Source organism: Hyperolius riggenbachi, chromosome 6 (genome assembly GCF_040937935.1).
Source record: "Hyperolius riggenbachi isolate aHypRig1 chromosome 6, aHypRig1.pri, whole genome shotgun sequence".
Taxonomy (NCBI): Eukaryota; Metazoa; Chordata; class Amphibia; order Anura; family Hyperoliidae; genus Hyperolius; species Hyperolius riggenbachi.
Genome location: NC_090651.1, coordinates 123,339,166 through 123,367,069, shown reverse-complemented (window position 1 = coordinate 123,367,069; position 27,904 = coordinate 123,339,166). Strand labels below are relative to the sequence as shown.

Sequence of the window (27,904 nt, the reverse complement as noted above, 5' to 3'; positions counted from 1 at the left end):
CGCCACTGTATACCTGTTCTGTTCAGTGGACCCGCCACTGTATACCTGTTCTGTGAACCCGCCACTGTATACCTGTTCTGTTCAGTGGACCCGCCACTGTATACCTGTTCTGTGAACCCGCCACTGTATACCTGTTCTGTTCAGTGGACCTGCCACTGTATACCTGTTTAGTGAACACGCCACTGCATACCTGTTGTGTTCAGTGAACCTGCCACTGCATACCTATTCTGTGAACCCGCCACTGTATACCTGTTCTGTTCAGTGGACCCGCCACTGTATACCTGTTCTGTGAACCCGCCACTGTATACCTGTTCTGTTCAGTGGACCTGCCACTGTATACCTGTTTAGTGAACACGCCACTGCATACCTGTTGTGTTCAGTGAACCTGCCACTGCATACCTATTCTGTGAACCCGCCACTGTATACCTGTTCTGTTCAGTGGACCCGCCACTGTATACCTGTTCTGTGAACCCGCCACTGTATACCTGTTCTGTTCAGTGGACCCGCCACTGTATACCTGTTCTGTGAACCCGCCACTGTATACCTGTTCTGTTCAGTGGACCTGCCACTGTATACCTGTTTAGTGAACACGCCACTGCATACCTGTTGTGTTCAGTGAACCTGCCACTGCATACCTATTCTGTGAACCCGCCACTGTATACCTGTTCTGTTCAGTGGACCCGCCACTGTATACCTGTTCTGTGAACCCGCCACTGTATACCTGTTCTGTTCAGTGGACCTGCCACTGTATACCTGTTTAGTGAACACGCCACTGCATACCTGTTGTGTTCAGTGAACCTGCCACTGCATACCTGTTCTGTGAACCCGCCACTGTATACCTGTTCTGTTCAGTGGACCCGCCACTGTATACCTGTTCTGTTCAGTGGACCTGCCACTGTATACCTATTCTGTTCAGTGGACCTGCCACTGTATACCTGTTTAGTGAACACGCCACTGCATACCTGTTGTGTTCAGTGAACCCGCCACTGTATACCTGTACTGTTCAGTGAACCCACCGCATCAGTGCGCATACCTGTGCAGTTAAGTGAACCCACCTACCTACGTGAGTGCACGCAGTGTGATATACCACTCCGTGCATACCCGATATGGACAAAACAGGTAGAGGAAGAGGAAGAGGTAGTGGCAGAGGCAGAGGAAGGCCACCCGGCAGGTCTGCGCGAGGTCGTGTAAATGTAATTTCGTGTGGACCTGGCCCACAGTACAGTGCTCGGAAGAAGGCACGTCCCATCACCTCCCAAGATTGTCAGGACGTGGTTGAGTATTTAGCGACACAGAACACCTCATCTTGCTCAGCCACCAGCGCTACTACTAGCACCACTTCCGCTGCATTTGACACTTCGCAAGAATTATTTAGTGGTGGTGAAATCACTGATGCACAGCCATTGTTACAGCCAGATGAATTTTCACCAGCTCATATGTCTGCGTTACGCGACAACACTATGGATGTAACGTGTAAGGAGGATGAAGGACCTACACATTTGGATTTTTCTGAGGCAAGCGAAGCTGGGCAGGATGATTACGATGATGACGATGATAGGGATCCTCTGTATGTTCCCAATAGAGGAGATGAAGAGGGGGACAGTTCAGAGGGGGAGTCAGAGAGTAGTAGGAGGATAGAAGTTGCTGAAAGAAGCTGGGGAAGCTCTTCGTCAGAAACAGCTGGTGGCAGAGTCCGGCACCATGTATCGCCAGATTCGCCACCTATGTACAGCCAGCCAACTTGCCCTTCAGCATCAGCTGCTGAGGTCCCCATAGTGCCCACATCCCAGGGTGGCTCAGCGGTGTGGAAATTTTTTAATGTGTGTGCCTCAGATCGGACCAAAGCCATCTGTTCGCTCTGCCAACAAAAATTGAGCCGTGGAAAGGCCAACACTCACGTAGGGACAAGTGCCTTACGAAGGCACCTGGAGAAAAGGCACAAACAGCAATGGGATGGCCACCTGAGCAAAAGCAGCAGCAGCACACAAAAGCAAAGTCACCCTCCTTCTCCTCTTCCTCCTTCAGGTGCATCATCTGCTTATGCCGCTCTCTCCCTTGCACCTTCACAGGCACCCTCCTCCACTCCGCCTCTGCCCTTGAGCGGTTCCTGCTCCTCTGCCCACAGCAGCAGTCAGGTGTCCGTGAAGGAAATGTTTGAGCGGAAGAAGCCACTTTTGGCCAGTCACCCCCTTGCCCGGCGTCTGACAGCTGGCGTGGCGGAACTGTTAGCTCGCCAGCTGTTACCATACCGGCTGGTGGACTCTGAGGCCTTCCGTAAATTTGTGGCCATCGGAACACCGCAGTGGAAGATGCCAGGCCGCACTTATTTTTCCAGAAAGGCCATACCCCAACTGCACCGTGAAGTTGAGAGGCAAGTGGTGTCATCTCTTGCAAAGAGCGTTGGGTCAAGGGTACACCTGACCACGGATGCCTGGTCTGCCAAGCACGGGCAGGGCCGCTACATTACCTACACAGCCCATTGGGTGAACCTGGTGGTGAACGATGGCAAGCAGAAAGCGGCGGACCAAATTGTGACACCTCCACGGCTTGCAGGCAGGCCTCCTGCCACCTCCTCTCCTCCTGCTACATGCTCTTCGCTGTCCTCCTCCTCCTCCTTGGCTGAGTGGCAGTTCTCCTCTCCAGCTACACAGCCCCAGCTCCGCAGGGCCTATGCTGCATGCCAGGTACGACGGTGTCACGCCATCTTAGACATGGCTTGTCTCAAAGCGGAGAGTCACACTGGAGCAGCTCTCCTGGCTGCTCTTAAGAAACAGGTGGATGAGTGGCTGACCCCGCACCACCTGGAGATAGGCAACGTGGTGTGCGACAACGGCAGCAATCTGCTTGCCGCTTTGCATATGGGGAAGCTGACACACATACCCTGCATGGCACATGTCATGAATCTGGTGGTTCAAAGATTTGTGGCAAAGTACCCTGGCTTAGCGGATGTCCTGAAGCAGGCCAGGAAGTTCTGTGGGCATTTGAGGCGCTCTTACACAGCCATGGCACGATTTGCAGAAATTCAGCGTAAAAACAACATGCCGGTGAGACGCCTCATTTGCGATAGCCCCACTCGCTGGAACTCGACCCTCCTCATGTTCTCCCGCCTGCTAGAACAGAAGAAAGCCGTCACCCAGTACCTCTACAACTGGAGTAGAACGAAACAGTCTGGGAAGATGGGGATGTTCTGGCCCGACAACTGGACAATGATGAAAAATGCATGCAGGCTCATGCGGCCGTTTGAGGAGGTGACCAACCTGGTGAGCCGCAGTGAGGGCACCATCAGCGACTTAATTCCCTACGCGTACTTCTTGGAGCGTGCTGTGCGTAGAGTGGCGGATGAAGCTGCGAATGAGCGTGACCAGGAACCGTTACGGCAGGAACAGGCATGGGACCAATTTTCATCAGACCCAGCTGTTTCCTCAACACCTGCGGCAGCACAGAGGGGGGAGGAGGAGGAAGAAGAGAGGTCATGTGCAGAAGATGAGTCAGACTCAGAGGATGATGAGCAAGGTGTTTCTTTGGGGGAGGAGGAGGAGGAGGAGGGGACAGCGGCAGGAGAACAACCGCAGCAGGCGTCGCAGGGGGCTTGTGCTGCGCAACCTTCCCGTGGTATTGTTCGCGGCTGGGGGGAGGAGGTTGACTTACCTGACGTCACTGAGGAAGAGCAAGAGGAGATGGAGGGTACTGGATCCGACTTTGTGCAGATGTCGTCTTTTATGCTGTCCTGCCTGTTGAGGGACCCCCGTATAAAAAACCTCAAGGGGAATGAGCTGTACTGGGTGGCCACACTACTAGACCCTCGGTACAGGCACAAAGTGGCGGACCTGTTACCAACTCACCGGAAGGTGGAAAGGATGCAGCACATGCAGAACCAGCTGTCAACTATGCTTTACAATGCCTTTAAGGGTGATGTGACGGCACAACGCCAGCAAGGTACCACTGCCACTAATCCTCCTCCCGTGTCCACGCAGTCAAAGACAGGACGCTCCAGCGATCTCATGGTGATGTCGGACATGCGGACGTTCTTTAGTCCAACGCCTCGCCGTAGCCCTTCCGGATCCACCCTCCACCAACGCCTGGAACGGCAGGTAGCCGACTACCTGGCCTTAAGTGTGGATGTAGACACTGCTGTGAACAGCGATGAGGAACCCTTGAACTACTGGGTGCGCAGGCTTGACCTGTGGCCAGAGCTGTCCCAATTTGCCATCCAACTTCTCTCCTGCCCTGCCGCAAGCGTCCTCTCAGAAAGGACCTTCAGCGCAGCTGGAGGCATTGTCACAGAGAAGAGAAGTCGCCTAAGTCACAAAAGTGTTAAGTACCTCACCTTTATAAAAATGAATGAGGCATGGATCCCGGAGGGCTGCTGCCCGCCCCAAGACTAAGTCAGTCCCCGCACATACAGCATCTCTGCCTGCACGCCGTGTGACTGGCTGCCTGGCCTGCCCCAAGAAGACTAAGTCGCTCCCAGTCCCTCCACACAGCATGTCTGCCTGCAGGCCGCTTCACTACCTTCTCCGCCACCACCAACAGGGTCCGGGACTCCAGGCGGATTGCTGAATTTTTTAGGCCGCTGCTAGCAGCGGCCGCTGTAATAATTTTTCGGGTGCGTGTACATGACTGCCTAATTTTTCTGGCTGCACTGCGGGCAGCTGCAACAACAAAAGAAAAGGCATGAACATGCGCCCATTCCCCTTCGTGATCATTACCTTGCCGTGGTGAAGGGGCTTGCGTATCACAATGGAGCAATGACCGGCGCCTAGATGAGTGTCTCGGGGGGCACACCCACGATAATAAGGTCGTTGCCTCATTGTGGTCAGACCAAATTTGATCAGCTGGACAGTCACTGTTCTGTCATTCAGCTACATCAGCCAGGTGACTGACCATATGGGCTGTAAAGCCACCAAAACCTGCACTCTCGCCATGGTGCGCACCAGTCCAGCACGGCCGTCACTACACAAACAGCTGTTTGCGGTGCGTTACACGATGAGTTTGGTGCGTCAGTGTGAAGCAGTACCTTAATTACACTACCTGATTGATGTATACACATGCAAGATGTTTGAAAGCACTTTAGGCCTGTCATTTAACATTCAATGTGATTTCTGCCCTTAAAACGCTGCTTTGCGTCAAATCCAGATTTTTCCCGGGGACTTTTGGCATGTATCCCACTCCGCCATCCCCCCCTCCAGGTGTTAGACCCCTTGAAACATCTTTTCCATCACTTTTGTGGCCAGCATAATTAATTTTTTTTTTCAAAGTTCGCATCCCCATTGAAGTCTATTGCGGTTCGCGAACTTTAACGCGAACCGAACCTTTCGCGAAAGTTCGCGAACCCGGTTCGCGAACCGAAAATCGGAGGTTCGGCCCAACTCTACTCCCGAGCCGGCCAGGTTAATTAAGTGCCGGTGTGGTGAAATTTTTTGCAACTTTATCAGATTTTGCAACCGGTTGCACTTAAGGCCCATACACACGTCGGATTTTTGCGAACGACCCGTCGTTTGAACGTTCCGTCGTTCCGTCGTTCGCACGTCAAATCCAGCATTTGTACAGACTATCGTTCGGGTGATAAGAAAACCAGTCTTATCACCCGAACGATAGTCTGTGTACACACGCCGGATTTGACGTGCGAACGACGGAACGTTCAAACGACGGGTCGTTCGCAAAAATCCGACGTGTGTATGGGCCTTTATTTATAGGTATAACTATCAGAAAGTGCAACCTAACCATTGACTTTAACCTATCTGTATCAGAAAATGCAACCCAACCAAACCCTATTCTCACAGAGAACCCTCCCCTCTTGCTCAACTAATAACCCCCCCCCCCTGAAGGGAACAATCCCCCCTCTTGCTCAACTAATAACCCCCCCTGGAGGGAACAATCCCCCCTCTTGCTCAACTAATACCCCCCCCCCCCCCAGGGAAAAATCCCCCCTCTTGCTCAACTAATAACCCCCCTGGAGGGAACAATCCCACCCCTTGCTCAACTAATAAACCCCCTGGAGGGAACAATCCCCCTTCTAGCTCAATGGGATCTGTGGTTGCAAAAAATTACAGGCGTGTTAACAGAGAGGAGCCACGCCTACACAGTCATACACTGTCCTCTATTGGAAGTTGCAAAATATGATGGGTAGCAAAATTTTTCACTACACCGGCCGCTGCAAGTATATACACACACACATGCGGGGGCCCCGGGCCTCTCCCCTCAGGCTGCAGGAGCCAGGCCCAGTCGCGGGTGCGACCACTGCGACCTCGGGCCCTACGCCCGTGCGTGTTTTATTCTCTGGGCCACCTTGTTAAACTCCATAGAGGGAACTTTGCTGCCATACCGGGATATGGAGTTCAGCAGTCTTGTTTGCTAGACCAACTGAACTATGCTGCTCACTGCCATCATTTACACAGAGACGTGGTAATTATGGATATGTTTCCTTGTGACTGTTTACATCAATGTCACTTGTAGCTGAGCTTATACTGCTAACTTTCACTTGGAGCTTTAGCACGTGCCATGCTCTGGCTTGACAAGAGGCTGGATGCGACATGAATCAAATCTAGCCAGGGCCGGATTTGGACTTCCCAGTACCCTAGGCCCGGTACCACCAATCCCCCCCCCCCCCACACACACACACACAGGGTGCATACACACATCAGACCATCGTCTTTGGAAAATGAAGGATCACAGACCAATTTTACCCCCTTCCATGTAGTATGAGGGCCATACCTACAAAGTCTATTCTATTGAGCTGAACTCCCCATCAGATAGAAATCTTTGCAAGATGCTGCACACAAAGATGCTGTACACATGCAACAGATCAGTATCTGCAAAAGATCTGTTCCTGCAAAAGATCCGTTTCTGCAAAATGCATTCATAGTCTATGATATCTGCAGATCCTCATACACACCTTGTTTAACAAACATTCATCTGCAGATCAGATCCACCAGGATGGATCTTCAGATCTGCAGATGATTGTCTGATCTGCAGATGAATGTCAGTTAAACAAGGTGTGTATGATGATCTGCAGATCTCATAGACTATGAATGCAATTTGCAGGAACGGATCTGTGGCAGGAACAGATCTTTTGCAGATACTGATCTTTTGTGTCTGTACAGCATCTGTGTGTGAAGCATCTTGCAAAGATTTTTTTCTGATGGGGAGTTCAGCTCCATAGAAAAGACTGTGAAGGTATGACTCTCATACTACATGAAGGGTGGTAAGATTGGACTGTGATCTTTCTTTTTCCAAAGACTATAGTCTGATATGTGTATGAGCCTTAACGATCACTTGTTTGCAGGATACCTATGAATGTTTTCTCTCTGAAAAATGGTGAATGATTGTTTTTCCTGTTAGAGCAGTGAGTCCCTAATGCCTGGTACGCACCAGATAGATGGGTTGAATCGATTTTCCGATCACTTATACAAAGTCGATTAGAAAAATGATCAGAAATCAGATTAGACCTGTCAGAAATAATCAATTTGAACCCATCTATCTGATGGCAAATTGCATGGTGTGTACCAGGCATGAAGTAGCAGAGCGGCATTCATCTCCCTCTCTGCTCTTCTGTAATCACAGATCTGTTGCATTTATTTTATAGTATTTATTGTACTTATTCTTTCACAGGGGTTTTTTTACTGTTTGCCAACACGGTACAAATATATATTTTTTAATTTTTAGTGTATGTTATTACTTTTGGTATACAAAACAGAATGTAACAATACAAAAGTATACAACAGTACATTTGTAATTATAATTATAGAGAAGTTGTCTATCTCATACTAGACTACTGCTGCCTTTAAAATGAGCCAGCAAGGGGTTAAGATTTAGCTTAGAAGGGGCTGCCATAAATCTCTCTAAGGAAAAAAAACCCTTATCTGTTTAAGATTTACAATCCAGGGGGAGAGAGGAGAAGGAATGGCTCAAGTCATTAACAGAATCTGACCAGCAATACATTGTTTAGCCCAGCTTGAGTTGTAAAGTGGAAATAATTCTGTTAAAAATGTTTACTTTTACTGGATCAGAAATTGTCTACATTGTGATCCATGTTTCTCTCACCCCTGGCAATAAACTGAAGCGTGTATGTTCAGTAGATAGCACTGTCTCATCGCACACCACGAAGTAAGGAAAATACACGGAGCTCTGGAATTCTGACTGTGTGTGTGCAGCAAAGCCTGGGCGCTTTGGAGCAGGAGAAATGATTTATTTTGACATGCAGCCTCTTATCTCTCTCAGGTCCTGCCGCCCTTTTATCCTTCTGATTTTTTTCCGCCCTAGGCCGTGACCTTTGTGGCCTTTGCAGAAATCCGGCCCTGAATCTAGCATAGTAGCACATGGAACGTTTCTTTCCAAACTTTAAATACAAGAATCATGCAGATGTGACTTGGCTACAGATGGTGCTTTATGCTGATGGCAAGCCTTCAATACTATTGGCTGATAATGGATATGTTTGCAAAGGAGTATTGGTACAGCTGCATACAAGGAGCCATTGTTTAACTGGACTGGATACATACAGTTAGCAGTACTGGCCCTATATGGAACTATCCAAGCTACTGAACTGCACAAATTTGGAATACCAGTCCTCACCGCTGCGGGCGTTGCTTCTGGTAACTGACTATTTAGATCATATTGGTTGGGAATGCTACTCTCTATGAGACAAATCATCCCTTTATGACATATGATGTCGTTAGGGGCTGTTCCTAACAAGACACAGTTATGGGAGGGCATTTATGCATATGTGTAAATATGTTGCATTTAGCTTTCATAATTATGCATGTTCAATGTCAAGGTGGTGCAATGTCATATGTATGACTTTTTGACCTGCTTTGTTGACCAATCTCTAGTGATCTACATGCATTGCACAAATGTGTTGTGTCAATAAATATACTTTGCAGTTGAAGCAGCAAATACTGGTGGTTGTTTGTAGAGATGGCCCAAACGGTTCGCACGCGAACTTATTCGTGCGAACTTTCTTCGCAAACAAATGTGAACTTTTTGGCGGTTCAACCCACCCCCTATACTACATCATTAGGGTCAACTTTGACCTTATACATCACAGTCAGCAGGCACAGGGTAGCCAATCAGGCTACACTCCCTCCTGGAGCCTCACCCTCACTTATAAAAAGCAGGCAGCGTCAGCCATTTCACTCGTGTGGCTGCAGTAATTAGAGAAGGGAGAGGTGCAGCAGAGACATTAGGGAAAGCATAGTTAGGCTACAGTTAGGCTTGTTAGGTTGCTCTTTCTTGCTGATACTTATTGCTAAAAAGCACACCTCATCCTCAACAGCTCTTTTGAGAGCTAATGTTGTTCTTGAGATCTTTTTTTGTCCCACTGACACTTGTGTTGCATATATAGCCCTGTCAGTCAGTCTTAGCTGCTGTTCCTCCAAAACGATCCAGCACAGCTCTTTTAATCAGAAGATTATTTTATTGGATCATAAAAATACAAACATTAAAGCTGCATAGTGGCTACGGTCCACCGTTTCGGACCATCACAGTCCTTGTTCACGCCACACAGCCAAATGAACAACTGCAGACATGCTCTTTATATAGTCAAAGCTTCAACAGGGCAACCAATCAGAGGAACCTATGCAAATGACTGGACCTGATGGGGAACTACAGGGCTTGTCCACAAAGGGTACCGCCCTCCCACTCCATTGGTCAAACATTTTGAAATGTATGATGTCACAGCAGGAACATAAACACATAAATAGAAACATTTCTAACTCTGATCTATAGCACCTGTTGAATATCTAAAAAGATCCTGGGAGGAATCCAGGGCATCCTGATGCAGAGGGCATGGGTTTGGATGTGTCATATACAGTGTAAAACTGTAAACGAACAAACACCGAGCGCTGCCCGCTGTCACCATGGCAACCACCGTCACATGACAACCAATGCGGAAGGACGTACGCAATGACGCCTATACTGGCGTCCTATTGCCACCGCGATGCGGAAAAACAGACGCATAGTACGCGTATAAAAATACGAAACAGACACAGACAAAAATACGCATGCCCAGTGCTATCAATAGATGACCTGGACTCCACCCATAAAATAACACCCCTAGTTCAATAATGCATAGTAAAAATGTGCAAAAGAACCTATGATACATAAGTGACAAATGAGAAGGGGACCCAAAGGACACCCCCCACCCCCAAACAACAGACCCAGAGCCATAGAACATCTACCACACAAAATTTAAGTCGTATTCCTTATTTAGTCCCCCACGACCAATAGTCCCCAATTCCCTAATCCAGCGCGCCTCTCTTTTTAACAATTCTCTACCCCTATCACCCCTAAACCCACGGGGCACCCCATCAATAACTTGGACTCTAAGCTGACTAACATCATGTCTAAATTGGACAAAATGCTCTGAGACTGCATGATCCAAGCTTCTACCTCTAATATTGGATTTGTGTTTGGAAACACGATCTTTGAGCTCCTGTGTGGTTTTTCCCACGTAACAACTGCCACATGGACATTTAAGCATATAAACAACAAAGCGTGAACAACAAGAAAAGCGACCTCTAATCGCATATCTCTTACCAGAGGAAGGGTGAGAAAAAACATCACCTCTAATAATGCTATGGCACATGTGGCAGCTGAGACAAGGGAAGGTACCACACACGCGGGGCACCTGTATATTAGATCCACGGTTAGGGTCAGAGTGAACAAGCCTGGATCTTAAAGAGGGGGCCCTTCTGTAGGAAAATAAAGGAGGCTGCTGGAATTCAGGAACATGTGGGAGGGAATCTTTAAGGGTGCGCCAATGTTTCGTAACAATACGTTGTACCTCATCACTAATAGTATTAAAGGTAGAGACGAATGCTATTCGTCCCTCATCCCTAGCCCTATTTCTCAACTTGTTCTTTCTCTTTTGGTATCTCATTAATGTATCAGGGGGATAGCCTCTAGACTGAAATTTTCTGCCCATCTCAACTAGTCTTCTTTCCCTCAATTGGGTGTCACCCACAATTTTCGTTACCCGATCGTACTGGCTATTAGGAATGCTGACCACCTGATGACGTGGATGGAAGCTATCAAAATGAAGCACCGAATTCCTGTCCGTACTCTTGACGAACAGGTCCGTGCTAAGCTTCCCATCCTTCTTAAAGACACACGTGTCCAAAAAGGACACCTTCTCCCGGTCCGCGTTGACCACCAAACGAATGTATCTGCACTTGCTATGTAGATTTTCAACGAACGCTGTAAGGGTCGAACGTGGCCCCGCCCACAAACAAAAAATGTCATCGATGTACCGCCACCATCCTTTGGCGTACATCGTGAACAGTGGGTCATGATAAACAAAAGCCTCCTCCCAGAGACCCATAAAAAGATTAGCGTAAGAAGGGGCCATGTTCGACCCCATGGCAGTACCGCGTCGCTGCAGAAAAAATCGACCTTCAAAAGAAAAATAATTCTCCCGCAAAATCAGATTCAAAAGCGCTATCAAAAAACCACGCTGTTGGTGATCGTAGTCGGACCGGGTGAACAAATAGTGGTCTACAGCCTCTACACCGCCATCATGTGGGATGGCGGTGTAGAGGCTCTCGACATCAATGGTGACCAGCAACAGCTCTCCCTCTACCTGCTCAATGGAGGCAAGTTTGTTCAAAAAATCTCCTGTGTCCTTAATATAGGAATCTAGCTGTGTGACATATGGTTGCAGCACTTTATCTAAAAATTGTGCTGCAGGAGTGAACACAGAGTCCACGGCGGCCACAATGGGTCGTCCGGGGGGGCGGTGGAGGTCCTTATGTATTTTTGGCAATGTATAGAAAAGAGGAACTACAGGGTGTTCGTTAATCAAAAACTGTTTTAAGTCCTCTTCCACAATGCCCTGGCCGACAGCATTATCCACAAGTCCCTTAAGTTTCTGTTGTACTCGATATGTGGGATCACAGGGCAGTTCTTCATATACATCACCATTAGCTAACTGTGCATATATCTCTTCCACATAATATGCCGTATTAAGGACCACCACCGCCCCTCCTTTGTCAGCTGGACGAATCGTAATGTCCTTCCGTTCCTGAAGACTACTAATTGCTAGACGTTCTTCACTAGTTAAATTGGGCACAGTTCTCCGTTGGCCATTTTTGCACTCTGCCTCAATAGTGGCCAATTCTCTTTTAACATTTGAGATAAAAAGATCAATGGCAGGATTGGAGGGTGGCCTGAACGCACTCTTATTCCTAAGGCCAGTGTTCTTAACCTCCCTGCCGGTTATCCCGAGCTCAGCTCGGGGTAACCTGCCGCGGAGGATTCCTCAGGCCCTGCTGGGCCGATTTGCATAATTTTTTTTTTGTTACACGCAGCTAGCACTTTGCTAGCTGCGTGTAACTGACGATCGCCGCCGCTCCCCGCCGATTCGCCGCAACCCGCCGCGACAGAGGGTGTCCCCCCCCCGAGACCCGTGCGCTGCCTGGCCAATCAGTGCCAGGCAGCGTCGAGGGGTGGTTCGGGACTCCCTCTGACGTCACGACGTCGATGACGTCGGTGACGTCATCGCGCCCGTCGCCATGGCGACGGGGGAAGCCCTCCTGGAAATCCCGTTCAGAACGGGATTTCCGGATGGGTATATGCGCCGGCGGCGATCGGCGCATTCGGGGGGACGCCGCAGGGAGGGGGGAAGCATGTAGCTAGCGCTAGGCTAGCTACATGCTAAAAAAAAAAAAATAATGCGAAAAAACACCCTCCCTGCCGTGCGCAGCATTTTTTTATAACGGCAGGGAGGTTAAGAGAAAGACCATGTTCTTCTACTTCCTGAGCAACTGGATGTTCTGGGAGATTACTAAAAAAAGTTTTAAGTTTCACTGATCTGAAAAAACTGTGCAATTCGATATCCAAGAGAAAGAAATTGGGAAAATTGGTAGGACAAAAAGAAAGTCCAAAATTGAGCACCCTCTCCTCGATCACACTGAGGGGTGAATCTGAGATATTCACAACAAGGGAGACTACGTTTTCCTCTGGCGTAGTTGCATTGGATCCCTCCTGGGGGCAAGGTCCAGCAGTCTTAGCTGCTGGACCTTGCCCCCTTGCCCCCACTGCATATACCTACCTGTTGTTCACAGTGCACCCACCTACCTACATGAGCGCATGCAGTGTCACTGTACCTGTTCGGTACCTGTGTGTGTGTGTGTGTGTGTGTGACAGCTGCACATTTGTAATACCCATCACTGCATATACCTACCTGTTGTTCAGTGCACCCACCTACCTACATGAGCGCACACAGTGTCACTGTACCTGTTCATCATGGTACCTGTGTGTGTGTGTGACAGCTGCACATTTGTAATACGCATCACTGCATATACCTACCTGTTTTTCAGTGCACCCACCCACCTACCTACGTGAGCGCACACAGTGTCACTGTACCTGTTCATCATGGTGCCTGTGTGTGTGTGAGACAGATGCACATTTGTAATACCCATCACTGCATATATCTACCTGTTGTTCAGTGCACCTACCTACCTACGTGAGTGCACGCAGTGTCACTGCACTTGTTCACGGTACCTGTGTGTGTGTGTGAGACAGCTGCACATTTGTAATACCAATCTGTGAGAAAACGCGGAAAAGCCGCCGCGGGTGCTCAGAGCAAGGCGGCTGATTCCGCGTCTAACGCGGCAGGTTGTGCGCGTGGGCCTGCATCTGCTAGCATGACTGAATGCGGAGAAACCGCCGCATGTCCTGAGAACAAGGCGGCGGATTCCGCGTCCGACGCGCCGGTTTGCACGCATAGGCCTACATCTGTCAGTATGGCTGAACGCGGAGAAACCGCCGCATGCTCTGATAGCGGTGCGGCTGGTTCCGCGTCCAGCACAGCGGATGCGTTACAACACATGTCTGGTGTGGCTGGGACTGATAGTCCACACAGGTTCAGAAGGACGCGCGCGCGCACTGAGAGGCAGAGCTTTTATGACAGCCAGAAGGGTGTCAGCTGACCAAGCCGGTCAGCTGACAATTCTATCAGTTCCCATTGGTCCAGCACTTAGGGGAGGCGCTGGAGAGCGCTTTGGTATATATACTGGGTGCTGGTCATTTCTCTGGTGTCTGCCTTTGCGATCACTACGTGGTAGCACTCAGACCTTTTGTCAGAATCTGTGTTATTCTCTAGACCAGTTCCAGGGTGTTGATGACCAAGGAGCTCACACCCAAGACTAGGAATTCTGCATATCATCTGTGTTATTCTCTAGACCAGTTCCAGGGTGTTGATGATCACGGAGCTCACACCCAAGACTAGGAATACTGTGTATTATCTGTGTTATTATTCAGACTAGTTCCAGGGTGTTGATGACTACGGAGCTCACACCCAAGACTAGGAAATAGCTTTACCATCTAGTTATATTCAGACTAGTTCCAGGGTATTGATGTACGGAGCTCACACCTAAGACTAGGCATTGTTGATTATTTGTTATGACCTTCTGCTTTCCTGACCATTCTCCTGATCTCTAAATTTGGTACTTCGCTATATCTGATACTCTGTTGCCAAACCCTGCTTGCCTTAGGATTCCGTGTCTGTCTCCTGTCTCTGTATCTGATCTGTCCATGTGTTGCCGACCTGGCCTGTCCGACCTCGAGAGCTATCTCTCTCGTTAAGAGATAGTTCACAGTCTGTTAGTGACATCCCTCTATTGGTGTCACTCACACTCTAGTCCTTCCCACTCTCAGCCTGACTCCTCCCCTTGGGGAGCCTCAGGCCAGTGGAAGGAACCTGTTCTTTGGGCAGTACCCTTTACTGCCTTGCACCCTCTATACGGGTGCTCTCCTCAAAGTATTACTGTTGCACCAAACACTCTTATTACTCAGGTGTCCAGAGGTTAGAGATATATCTGATTATCGGTGATACTGCAGATCATCAATAATCGGGTATATATCTGTATTCTCGGTGATACTGCAGATCACCGATAATCGGATCCTCTCTGAGTTAAACCGATCGTTACACAATCACTGCATACCCACCTGTTGTTGTTCAGTGCACCTACCTACCTACCTACGTGAGTGCATGCAGTGTTTTATACCACCAGTCACTTCACCTGTTCACGGTACCTGTGTGTGTGTGACAGCACATTTGTAATACCAATCACTGCATACCTGTTCACTGCACCTGTGTGACCGCACGCTGTTTTATATACCAGTCCGTGCATACCTGTTAACTGCACCTGTGTAACCACACATTGTTGTACCAGCAGTCACTGCTGGCTGTTCACTGCAACTGTGTAACCGCACATTGTCAGGACATAGTTGACTATTTAACACAGAATACTTCATCTTCCTCAGCTTCCGCACAGAGGCGTGACATATCTTCCTCCTCCTGCTCTGATTCTGGCACCCCACTTAACACTCCATCGACAGCCATCATCAAAATGCCATCATCACAGGGCTCAGCGTTGTGGACATTTTTTTGTGTGTCTGCCTCAGATGAGAGCAATGCCATCTGTACTCTCTGCCACCGAAAATTGAGCCGTGGAAAGACCAAGACCCACGTAGGGATAACTACCTTACAAAGGCACATGATTACAAAGCACAAACTGCAATGGGATGACCACCTGAGGAAAAGCAGCACACAAAAGCAAAGCCACACACTGCAGTGGACGATACAAGGCCGCAATTATTTCTCAAAAAAGGCGATACCTAAACTGTAGACTGTACCGTGATGTTGAAAGGCAAGTGGTGACATCTCTGGCACACAGCATCAAGGGTACATCTGACCATGGACGCCTGGTCAGCAAAGCACGCTCAGACTTGCCCAAGACTAAGTCAGTCACCACACACAGCATCTCTGCCTGCGCGCTGTGTGACTGCCTGCCCCAAGACTAAGTCGCTCCCCACACAGCATCTTTGCCTGCAGGCCGCTTGACTGCCTTCTCCGCCACCACCAACAGGGTCCAGGACTCCAGGCGGATTCCTGAATTTTAAGGCCGCTGCTAGCAGTGGCCGCTATAATAATTTTTCTGGCGCGTGTACATGCCTGTCTAATTTTTCTTGCTGCACTGCAGCTGCAACAACAAAACAAAAGGCATGTACATGTGTCAATTCCCCTTCGTGATCGTTACCGTGCTGCGGTGAAGGGGCTTGCATATCACAATGAAGCAATGACCGCCGGCTATATGAGTGTCTCGGGGGGCACACCCAAAATAATAAGGTCGTTGCTTCATTGTGGACAGACCAAATTCGATCAGCTGGACAGTCACTGTTGATCTGTCATTGAACTACCTCAGTCCGGCGACCATATGGGCTTGAAAACCGCCATGGCCTGCACTCTCGCCATAGTGCGCATCAGTCCAGCACGGCCATCACTACACAAACAGCTGTGTGGGGTGCGTTACACAGTGAGTTTGGTCTGTCAGTGTGAAGCAGTACTCTAATTACACTCCCTGATTGATGTATACTCATGCAAGATGTTTTGAAAGCACTTTAGGCCTACAATTTAGTATGCAATGTGATTTCTGCCCTTAAAACGCTGCTTTGCGTCAAATCCAGATTTTTCCCCAGGACTTTTGGCATGTATCCCACTCATCCATGCAAAAACTCACAAGTTAGCTGGGGACAAATCGAGGGACAAATTGAGCAGTGCCCACATGGAAATGTTCCTTTTGGGTATCTCATGAGCAACCAGTTTGTTGTTTTCTTTCTAAATTCACCTTATGTTATTAAGTCTCTGATGGTTATATTCCTCCGAAGGGATATTGATGGGGAATTTCTTGTTCTACACTTTAGAAAAGATCACCAAATCTAAAGCTATCAATCTCTCTATAACATGTAACTATCACCATCCATAATCGCCCAATAGGTTTTAAATATTTCCCTGATTTTCTCTGCCATAGGGTTGTAATCAAATGAGACTACGGGCTTGATTCACTAACCGGCGCTAAGCCTTATAACTTAGTGGGCACAAACTACAGCGCTAACCTTATCTGAGGTTACTGTGCCTTATCTGAGGTTAGTGTGCCTTATCTGAGGTTAGTGTGCCTTATCTGCAGTGTGCGATGTAGCTTTGTGCATCTTTTAGTGTGCACAAAGCTACTTAAGGGACACTAAGTTCAGATAAGGCACACTAACTCAGATAAGGCACACTAACCTCAGATAAGGCACACTAACCGGCTTACCGCCAGAAAACTCTTTTTTACTCCGGCGCTAACACTTAGTGCCGGTTAGTGAATCAATCCCTACAGCTCTCTCGTTTTCCTGTTGCATTTGATTTTGTCCATGATTTTTTAGTTCTTCTGTCACTTTTGACTTTGTAGGTCTCTGCTCTTTTATAGGCTTCCTTGAAAACTTGTTTATGATTTCCCAGACATAGAACCTCATCTTTTGAACTTTTCCCACACAACCGTACAAATTGGCTATATGGGATGGACTTCTTTGTATGTTTGGGATGATAACTTTTCCAGTGCAGCAGAGCATTGGTAGCAGTGTCTTTCCTATAGCCTCTGGTGAAGTAACCCTGCACCGAAGTGCATACTGTCACATCCAGGTATGTTTTCTCCACACTCCCCATTCACCCTAACCACTATTCATTTAACCCAGTGGCAGCTTCAAATGAAATGTTTCATTTGAAGCTGCTTGTGCAGTGACAGCCGGTCAGGGTTCTTGCGAACCGTTGGGGTTCTGTTGATTACATCACTGGTATCAAGGGGCGAGCAGCCCCAGGGCATGGGGTCTAAGCAGGCACGGATCTTCACCAGCGCAGCCTGCAAGGGATGATGGGCCATCACCTCTAGTGAGTGACGGACTACTTTGCTGCCTGGTGCCTGCCAGGTAATGACCCCCAGGACTACCGCACCAGTGACGGGAAGAACAGAGGCTACCTGACGGGATAGGAGGGGTCACGAGTAGAATAGACCAATGGACCAGGACAGGCTAGCTGGACAGTACTGGCAGGACCGAAAGGCCTGACCAATAGGGATCCCAGGAAGGGCACTGACTGGAGGGAACAAAGGAGGGGAGTGGACTCGGGGAAAAAATCCCAGGAAGGGCTCCCAGGAGTGCAGCGGACAGGCAGGGTGAATCCCAGGTAAGGAGCTGACAGCTAGGATCCCAGGAAGGGTACCGTACCTAAGGGAAGGGAGCTGACAAGTTAGGAACCCACAGGCTGGAGGAATCCCCAGGTAGCTGCAGTAGACAAGAACGTTTCTGATAGTAAACAGGCAGGCTGAGGGAATCCCTGGATTGCTGTAGATGACTGGAGGGTTCCCGGAGGGGAGCTGGCAGGCTGAGAGAATCCCCGGGTTGCTGCAGGTGACTGGAAATTTCCCAAGAGGAGAACTGGCAAGCAAGGAGAAACCCCAGGATGCTGTGGGTAATAGGAGGAAGTTCCCTGCTCCTCAATTAGGCAAGGGTGCAGTACTGCCTTTGGCCACAGCGTATAAGGGGCAGAGGCGCACGCCCCTAGCAACAGAGGGATGCCAGCACCAGGAAGTACGTCTCTCCACCATTACAGTAGAGGAGATGGACCGAGCAGCTGCATGGGACTCAGCGGCTCGTGGGACTCAGCGGCTGGAGGGTAATGAGCTGCTCTAGCAAGAGAGCCAGAGCAGGAACGTGGAGAGGTAAGTGGCAGAGCAATCGTGACACAGCCTCTGTCGGCATATCTCGTCAAACACTGCTATTCCAGCGCAGGAGATTTGGGCGCATTCCGGCGCCACCATAGGCCGTAATAGGAATTACAGCTATAGCGGCGCACAGGGAGTAACTTCGGCACCGTCAGAAGATAGAGCTGAAGTTACTTTTTAAACACTTGCAATTGCTGGAAGCCGAATTATTTCATTCCCCCCACTATCCACGTGGACCTAGAAGGGGAATAGCATTTAATGTCACCAGGAACTTGTGCTAAGCCATACTGGCTGTATCCTGCGCCCAAGTCTCCCCGCGCTGATTTCTCTCTTATGCTACCTCGTTTGGTTGCCTAGTGCAGCCAAACAAATGTGTGACAGGGAGTCGTTATATTTACCTGCTCCAGACGCCTTCTTCTCTTCCTCCACCGGTGGCTCTGAACTTCCGGCAGGTCTTCTGGGTCCTGATCACATCCGATCACATGATATGACATGTGATCAGAATACAGGAGAATATCAACATTACAGCGCTACCCGGTGGTGGAAGAAAGGTGATAGAAGAGACTCTTCCATCACCCCTCTTCAACCACCGGGTGGTGCTGTAATGCTAACATGATCTGGATTCCAATCACATGTCATATCATGGGATCAGAAACAAGAAAACCCACCAGTATGTTCCTACAGCGGTGGCGGAAGAAGCCGATGCAGCCGTCCTGACAGTTATGTATGAGAGCTCCCTGCAGCCACCTACCCTGCTGCCACATACCCTGCTGACATTTGTACATGGCGAGGAAAGGAACAGTGCTACTTAAAAACAGATTGCATCCTTATGACTACCTGCTTCAGAGTGCAAACCACACTAGTGGGATAAAATACACACCCAGCATTCAAATAAAATGCCCCTGTCTACCATTGGAGGATGTTGGTTTCCGTAATAGCTTGCATGCAACTTATTAAGTACTCGTCCCTCCCACTGCGAAGAAGTCATTCCCCATGGGAGGGGCCCTAACACTAACTAATCCTAAATTATGCATATGCATAGCCTGGGTGCGCTACCAAGTAAAAATTCAAAATTGCGCAAAGGTGGATCAGCGCATCACCAGGCCGCCTCCGAATGGCCACCAATCAGAGGTGCGCTGAGCCGCCCAAGAAACTACAAATGCACCTTGAAACCAAACAGAAGCTCTGCATAAACATCAATAAGCAATGCTATTAAATGGGAGCAGCTGACCAAAGTTACTTACATTTGTACATGGCGAGGAAAGGAACAGCGCTACTTAAAAACAGATTGCATCCTTATGACTACCTGCTTGAGAGTGCAAGCCCCACTAGGGGATGGGGATGACTTCTTCGCAGTGGGAGGGACGAGTACTTAATAAGTTGCATGCAAGCTATTACGGAAACCAACATCCTCCAATGGTAGAGAGGTATATTTTATTTGAATGCTGGGTGTGTATTTTATCCCACCCGCCATGTACGTTTGTAGTTTCTTGGGGGGCTCAGCGCACCTCTCATTGGTAGCCATTCGGAGGTGGCTTGGTGATGTGCTGATCCACCTTTGCGCACATACCCTGCTGAGCCTGCCAGGCTGAGGAAGGCACCCTTCTCCTGCGGCAGGAAAAATTCAGCCCTGGACCCAAATAAAGTTTTACTTTATTCGGCTGTTAAAGGGTTTAGCAGCTGATAATTATTAAAAAAATATATATTTTTGAAAAGTGAGCAAAGTGATGACTCATCATTGTTCCATAGATCTGAGAATTCCAAGTTTTGAGAATGCCACAAAATCTTATCAAATCAAAACATATATATCAGTAACATTTATGTCTTTTAATTTAAAAATTTAATCTGATGATGTTATATTTTTTGATATATTTATAAATTGCTATAGGTAGAGAGAGAGAGAGAGAGAGATTTACCTCTGCTGTGCCTGGGATTGTGAGCCGGGAAGATTTGGAAGCAGCGCTACTTACAAATTGTTCAATTCCATAAACTTTTCCAGTAGGATCAGTTATATTAATAATTGCGGGGACGTCAATGGTCCAGGTTACTAGAAAGAAAGTGTCATTTCCCACAGTGTCGTCAATGGTCACGTGGCCAGTCAGACATTGAAACGGGCTGATTGTAGTGACAGAACTTTCTATCTATTCACAAACAAAGTAGAAACATTATTAGTCACAATTTCACAGTTAACCTGTCCTATGAGCTTAACTAAAGGTGGCCTTATATCTATTGACTTGGCGGCCAATCGACCATCCGAAACGATATTTATTATCGAATCTGATGAAAATCGGTGCTGCCAAGAACATGCCTGATGAATGATGTGACCAATGTTACATATATCGATCAGACATGGTGCAAGATGTCGGGCCATCGTGGTCGATTAGTTGCACGGCGGTAACAGCAAGCGAAAATGGGACTAGCAACGAATATGACAAAACCCCTGGCGCTGTCCCCCCCAATGTCAAATGTGCCCTCCTGGTGCCCTGTGCACATCACACATGCACCCACATATACGGCAGCAACCACGTGAGGCTCGTGTATGTGGTTTGCGAATGAAGCCCGGTGCCAGCAGTGGACACAGACAGGCAAAGAATAGTACACCAGGCATGGAGTGACATTTGACATTAGGGGGGACAGCGTGGAGCCATCTAGGTGGCAGATGCAGCGTCGCAAAGCCAACTGCTCATCGATTTCAGCATGGGTGGAGTTACTGACGGCATGTGATGTGAGGTAGATTGAGGAGGGAATGAGCGGAGGACGCCTGTGGGAACTGCGGGAAGCTGAACGGGAGACCGAGCGGGGTAGAGCCCGCGGTGCAAACTCTATGCAATGCTAACCTCAACCAAACTGTGAATACAACACATGAATAATTTCTACATGGTTTTAAACAGTATTGCACAATGAGAGGTGTTAATTTTTTAAGGCAAACACCGGAGCAAGGGGACACTTGTGATTATTATGACTGCAGCAGGAGTGGAGCTTGACGAATAGGCAAGAGGAGCCTGTGAATGCCCCACAAGCTCAATAGACCATTGTCATTAGTGGTCCAACTATTTAGGTGAATCATCAAGTAACCACATGTCTTGATGAAGGGGGACCCTGTGAGGCCCCCGAAACAATTGTCGGTACTTCTGTGGATATGATGGCTCAAAAAAGAGCATGATTTCTTGCAAATACGGAGTGCTGGTATACTTGATGATTGACTTTGCTCATGGCATGCCTATGCTATAATAGCAAGGACCCGACTTTGAAGCAAATGGTGTGCCCATTCACAATCTTCATACATGCAACTGTTTAGGTGAGTCGCTCTCCACGTGGTGTTGGTGGTGGGAGTGACTAACGATTAAGCAACGCTGGTCAACATTTTTAAAGCATTTACGATCTCTTGCTCAGAGATGTTTTAGTAAATCAGGAATAATGATTATTATCCCATGACCGCTGTCCAATTTTTTTCCCTGCATGTGAATCAGACGCAGTCTGTTGATTTCAATAGGCTGCATTTCCCTATCCGAATGCGCATGCAGGGAAACACAGTGAATTGCACACAATGGAAACGGGCCCTAAGTCATTCATTTTTTTTACTGTGTCGGTAGGTTTTGTTGTTTGTTATAAGCATGTGATTAAATTCATACCTGAATGGCTTTCTCGTTGTCATCACCACTACCTGTAGTGATCGTGCTGAAAGCATCAATGAACCCGTTTGCATCAACATAATCGGACACAAAATAGTTTAATCCTCCTGGAAGAAATAAGATTATTGTCAGAAAATGTAATTATGTCTGGTTAAAAAAAGGTGATTTTTTTTTTATTTATATTTATCAAGATTTGCATGTTAACTATTACAGTGCCAGGATTTCAATCCCTCAAAACAAATTTAGGGTAATTTCACAGGGATGACTCTGTTACTCCGACATCTTGCAATATTGGGCCTTATTCAATGAACTTTTCTCTTATGTTTCCTCTCAGGAGATGATTTTTCATCTCCTCTAACTAATAACTTTTTAGCAATTGGCGATTGAGAAGGTACTAAAAAGTGGGTTAAAATGAAATATCTTTTTTTATCATGTCCTTGCTTCCCAGGTGCTTAAAAGCATTTTGTTGATAAGGTGTAAAATTATTTCCTGTGAGCAAATTCCAGAGAAAAGCTAGCGGAATAGAGGCAATCAGGTCTCCATGGGCGGCACTAGACTGGGGCACTGGCCCCTACGGCAAACACTATGCCCCTCTGAATGCCCGCCCTCCCAATCAGTAAAATACAGTTAACCGTTTCCAGGCTCCAGCAGCGTACAGTGAACAGGGTCTGTAAAAAAACTCTCCATTTCTATGTCTATGTAGGCATTAAGTAACCCAAGGGTCTTATCTATTTGCCATAAATACTTCACAATCTTTGCAAGATCCCTTGTAATTAATGTATCTGGGTGACACTTATTTTGGCAAAAAAAATAAAAATTAAATAAAAATCTCTCTACCTCCTTCAGATTGTATGTTCAAACATTATCAGTCAACAGAAGTAGAGTCTGAAGAAGGCTTGTTAGCTGAAAGCTTACTGTTTTTCGTTTAAATTAACCAATAAACTACAGTAGAACTTAAAGAGACACTGAAGCGAAAAAAAAAAATATGATAGAGTGGTTAAGATGTGGAATGCATTGCCACAGGAAGTCGTTATGGCAAACTCTATACCTGCATTTAAAGGGGGCTTAGATGCTTTCCTTGCGTTGAAAGACATCCATGGCTACAATTACTAGGTTATGCCTAATGATGTTGATCCAGGGATTTTATCTGATTGCCATCTGGAGTCAGGAAGGAATTTTTCCCATTTGGGGCTAATTGGACCATGCCTGGTGGGGGTTTTTTCGCCTTCCTCTGGATCAACAGGGGTATGTGGGAGACGGGCTGGAGTTGTACTTTGTACTGGTTGAACTCGATGGACGTATGTCTTTTTTCAACCAAAATAACTATGTAACTATGTAACTATGAATTGCTTGTGTACTATGAATAATTACTAGACGATTAGCAGCAAAGAAAATATTCTCATACTTTTATTTTCAGGTATATAGTGTTTTTTCTAACATTGCATCATTCTATAATATGTGCAGATTACACAACACTCAGCATTCAAAAGGATTCTTTCAGAGCAGTCTGTGAAGTAATGACCTCTCCTCTAGCAGAGAAAAAGTAAACAGTTCACTTACAGTTGAGATAATAAAAGTCAGATAACAGCCCTCTCCATGACTAACTTAGTCAGAGAGCTTAATGGCTTGTTTGCATAGAGATAACAAATGAAGTTTCTCAACTCTTCCTGTACTGGAAACAATTAGACTGATGTATCTGATCTTAATGTTTTATTTCTTAGCTGTACTACACATACAAATCATAATATCATCATTTTTTTTTCGCTTCAGTGTCTCTTTAAGGCAGGGCGCCGGGCGGATCGCTCAGAAACAGCTTTATCAGTCCACCAACAGACTGTACACACGCTGTACTGTCTGCTGAAAACCCGCCCAGCGGGAGGTGACGACAGACCCGTCATTGCCTTTGATCAGACGTGTGTACGAGCCTTAAGTCTCCACTCTGAAGCCATGCTTAGCTACTAAGATAAGGAATTATACACATAGGGCTTGATTCACAAAGCGGTGCTAACTGTTTAGCACGGGTGTGCTAAACAGTTAGCACGTGAAGTGCCGTTCGCGGACTTTTGCGCGCTAAGTGCCGCGATTTGCGCGATCGCGGCACTTTGCACGCACAAAAGTCCGCGAACGGCACTTCACGTGCTAACTGTTTAGCACACCCGTGCTAAACAGTTAGCACCGCTTTGTGAATCAAGCCCAAAGTGTTTCTCTCTCTCCTGCCTCTTCCCCCTCCCCTTGTTGGAATTATATGTCTGTTATCTGTCCACACAGGAGCAGCTTGCTAGCAAGTAAGCATTAAAGCATGCCAGCAAACTAGCCAATTACATCTGTATGTAACGTCTCTTCAATAATAGCATCATCATTTGGACAATTTGCCCTGCTCAAAACGCCTCTGTCCTGTTTGGGATGTTTACATTTGGTTCCTATCATTGCTGAGCTAGTTAGCCTTAATTTTATCACCCGAGTTAGGCCGAAAATATCTAAAGCAAATTTGCTCAACCAAACGGGCCAGTTAGCATTCCCCATTTGTTGTGTTCCCCTCCCCCCCAAAAAAATGGAAATATGTCGAAGCTGTCAGTACATGAGAAGATGTTGCAAAGTTGGTTGTGCGATTGGGTCCCGGGGTACAGACATTCGCTGAGTCTATTTCATGAACCCAGGTGTGCAAAACTAAGTAGAAGCAGAAGTGCTGTGAAGAACTGCTGTTACAAATGTCCGCCTGCAGGTGGCATGGGCTCACCTGAGATGTGGAGTCTAACTGACACTTGGTCTTCATCAAAGCGCTCATCATAGGAAGACTGACCAAAAGGTCTTATGGATATCGCATCACTTTGCTGCTTAATGCAACCTGATGCCAATCCTCGTTAAAGTAAACCTGAAGTACATAAAAAAACCTCACCTGGGGCTTCTGCCAGCCCCCTGCAGCCACCCTGTGCCCGCGGCATTACCAAATGATCCTCCGGTCCCACACTCCTGCTCAGTTTTGCTTTCTTCAGTTGCCATCCACTGCGCCTGCGCAACTCTGGCCGTGGCTGGGAGTGTCCTGCTCAGGTGCAGTAGAGATTTTCTCCTACTGTGCCTACTCAGGATGCTCCCGGGAATGGGAGTGCAAACGAGGATGTGCGCAGCCTGGGCTGTGCAGGCGTAGTGGACTTCGACTTGCAAGTCGGCCGTAACGAAACTAAGCTGCGGCGGGGGACCGGAGGATTGCTTGGTAACGGCGTGGGCACAGGACGGCTGCAGGGGGCTGGCAGAAGCCCCAGGTAAGTGATACTTTTTTTTGGGGGGGGGGGGGGGGTACTTCAGGCCCTCTTTAAGTTAAGAGTACAATAGTGGTCTGAGTTCTGACAGAGATAAGTTTAGGCAGGGCAGGTCAGAAACAGATATCAGGCAGATCACTGTCAGAATGCCCAAGACTGATATCAGATCTCAGATCGAGCAGGCAGAGTTTGGTCAAGTTCAAGCCAAGTCAGACTGAGGCTACCTATAAACTGACACATTACTGTTGCCCACAGTGATCAGGGCTCAATCCCTCAAGTGGCAGTTGGAGGCAGAATGGTATACAGAATGTTGCTAGTCTAGAGGAAATCAGTGGTGTTCAGCAATTTAATGTTGTTGATCAAATGTTGATAATGGATTTGCTGTAAGTATTAGCTAACCTATGCAACGTTTTCCAAATACTGTAGTTTGTAACTATTAATTATAGGCTCCTAGCTTAAGTTCAGATTTCTTGCCTCACATAAGCATTTTAAACATACCTGTTACGGTGGATAACTGCTCCAATCCCTTGTCTGCATTAACTCCTAAAGCAACAGTGTGAATGATTGCGCCACTGGCTTTAACAGCATTTAAACAACTAGTAATACCATTGTCCTCTCCATCAGTTAACAACACAATTTCAGTTCCATGTGTGCTTCCATCAATCTTCTCATTAATCTGCGTAAAGGCACAAAAATAAATATTTAATTTGGTATCATAACTGTTTTCACAAATGCAATTGTTTTGAATTTTGCAAAAGTGAAATGCCTTCACATCAATGAAGATGTGTTTGTGTAGTGGCACACTAGAGCCCTCTTGATATAAAGTGCCATATCTGTACTAAAGATGCAATACTAGCCACCATTTTGAGACGTGTTAGCCATTTTGTGGACCTTTTACATGCTACACTTTTATACTCCATTTTGTATGAATCTGTTCCTTTAGGTCTGAGGACCTCTTTACGAATTGCTTATGAGCTGGACTGATGACAAGCTGCATGAACATTAGATAGTCTATACAATTTAGGACTTGTATGCCCAAGTTGATTCTTTAGGCCATAAACAGTAAAAAGATCAGATAAGGATTGTATTAATATATGAATCCTTAACTGTCCAGATAGGATGCGTCACTAATGCTGGGATTACACCATACAATTTTCTGTTAGATTTTTCTGACAGATTCTCTAAGTTCAACATGTTGGAAATTTATCTATCTTACCATCTATCTGCCGAGCAATTAGGTATTGTTCTACTCAGCAGGAGATGACCAGAAGACAATGCCAATGAGATAATGACCATTCTCTACAGAACATAATCTAATTATGCATTCTAACAGAAAATCTAACAGAAAAATCTAACAGAAAATTGTATGGTGAAATCCCAGCATTAGACTAGATGAGCATGGCTCCAATGTATGAATTCCTCATTGTCTAAGAGTGCAGCAAGTGCAGCATATTACACGAAGCACTGAACAGCACAACTGCCATTCTGCACATTATAGCTTTAACTACTCACTGCATCTTGTGCAGTATATTCATGGCCTGGAAAAACTTCACTTGAAGTACCAGGGCCGTGAATATAAGTCTTCAGCTCCCGTCATCGCCCGTTAACGGAGAGATGAATAAATGGGAACGCAGTTCTCATTCATTAATCTAATGCTGGGCATACATGAATGGATTGTTCTTATCAATCGAGCCGCCGATGGTTCGATTGATAATTTCCGACAGGTCCGATACCCCGCTGGATCGATTCTGCACTCGATCCCCGCGGGCGGACAATGGGAAGAAAATGAGCGGAAGATAAGGAGCGCCCGTGGGGATGAGCGGGAATCGATCCAGGCGCCCGCGGGGACGAGCGGGGATGCGTCGGGAGTCGATCCGACAGCTAATCGAGCCGGCGTCTATGAGATGCCTGCATTTATTGCATCTTCCTGTTGTTACAGTGCTACGCATTACTTCAGATTCACTTACTTACCTACTTACCTACGTGAATCGGAAATAATGACATCTTGTGGCCAAATAGCATATTACACCAAAATTAACTTTTATTTCATAAAGATCCCAACAGTGACTTTTATAATTAACTATTTCACTCCCACACCCTCCCATAGTACCAACACTTTTTTTGTATAGAAAAAAAAATGTACATAAAAAAATACCTTAGGGCTTTAACTTTTTAATATTTATGTCAAGAGGATATATTACTGTTAATTTTTAATTTAAGGGCTTGTAATTAGTGATGGACGCAAAACTGAAAAAATGCACCTTTACTTCCAAATAAAATATTAGTGTCATACATTGTACTCGGGAAATTTTTTAAACGTTGCAATAACCGGGACAAATGGGCAAATAAAATGAGTGGAACGTTTTATTTTAACACTATAATGGCCAAAGACTGAGAAATAATGATTTTTTTTCATTTTTTCCCCTTATTATTCCAATTAAAATGCATTTAGAATAAAATAATTATTAGCATAATATAC

General features: G+C 47.0%; 1 protein-coding gene across 1 annotated transcript in view; it reads right to left on the bottom strand.

The window, feature by feature from the left end:
* The window catches only part of LOC137522068 (calcium-activated chloride channel regulator 1-like), a 157,113-nt gene that overhangs the window by 62,043 nt on the left and 67,166 nt on the right, over positions 1-27,904 (bottom strand). Inside the window, exons 8-10 of the mRNA XM_068242093.1 lie at positions 25,924-26,101; positions 22,169-22,275; positions 20,453-20,677 (exon numbers count right to left, since the gene is read on the bottom strand). Coding sequence (XP_068098194.1) covers positions 20,453-20,677; positions 22,169-22,275; positions 25,924-26,101 — 510 coding nt within the window. The remainder of the gene's footprint in view (positions 1-20,452; positions 20,678-22,168; positions 22,276-25,923; positions 26,102-27,904) is intronic.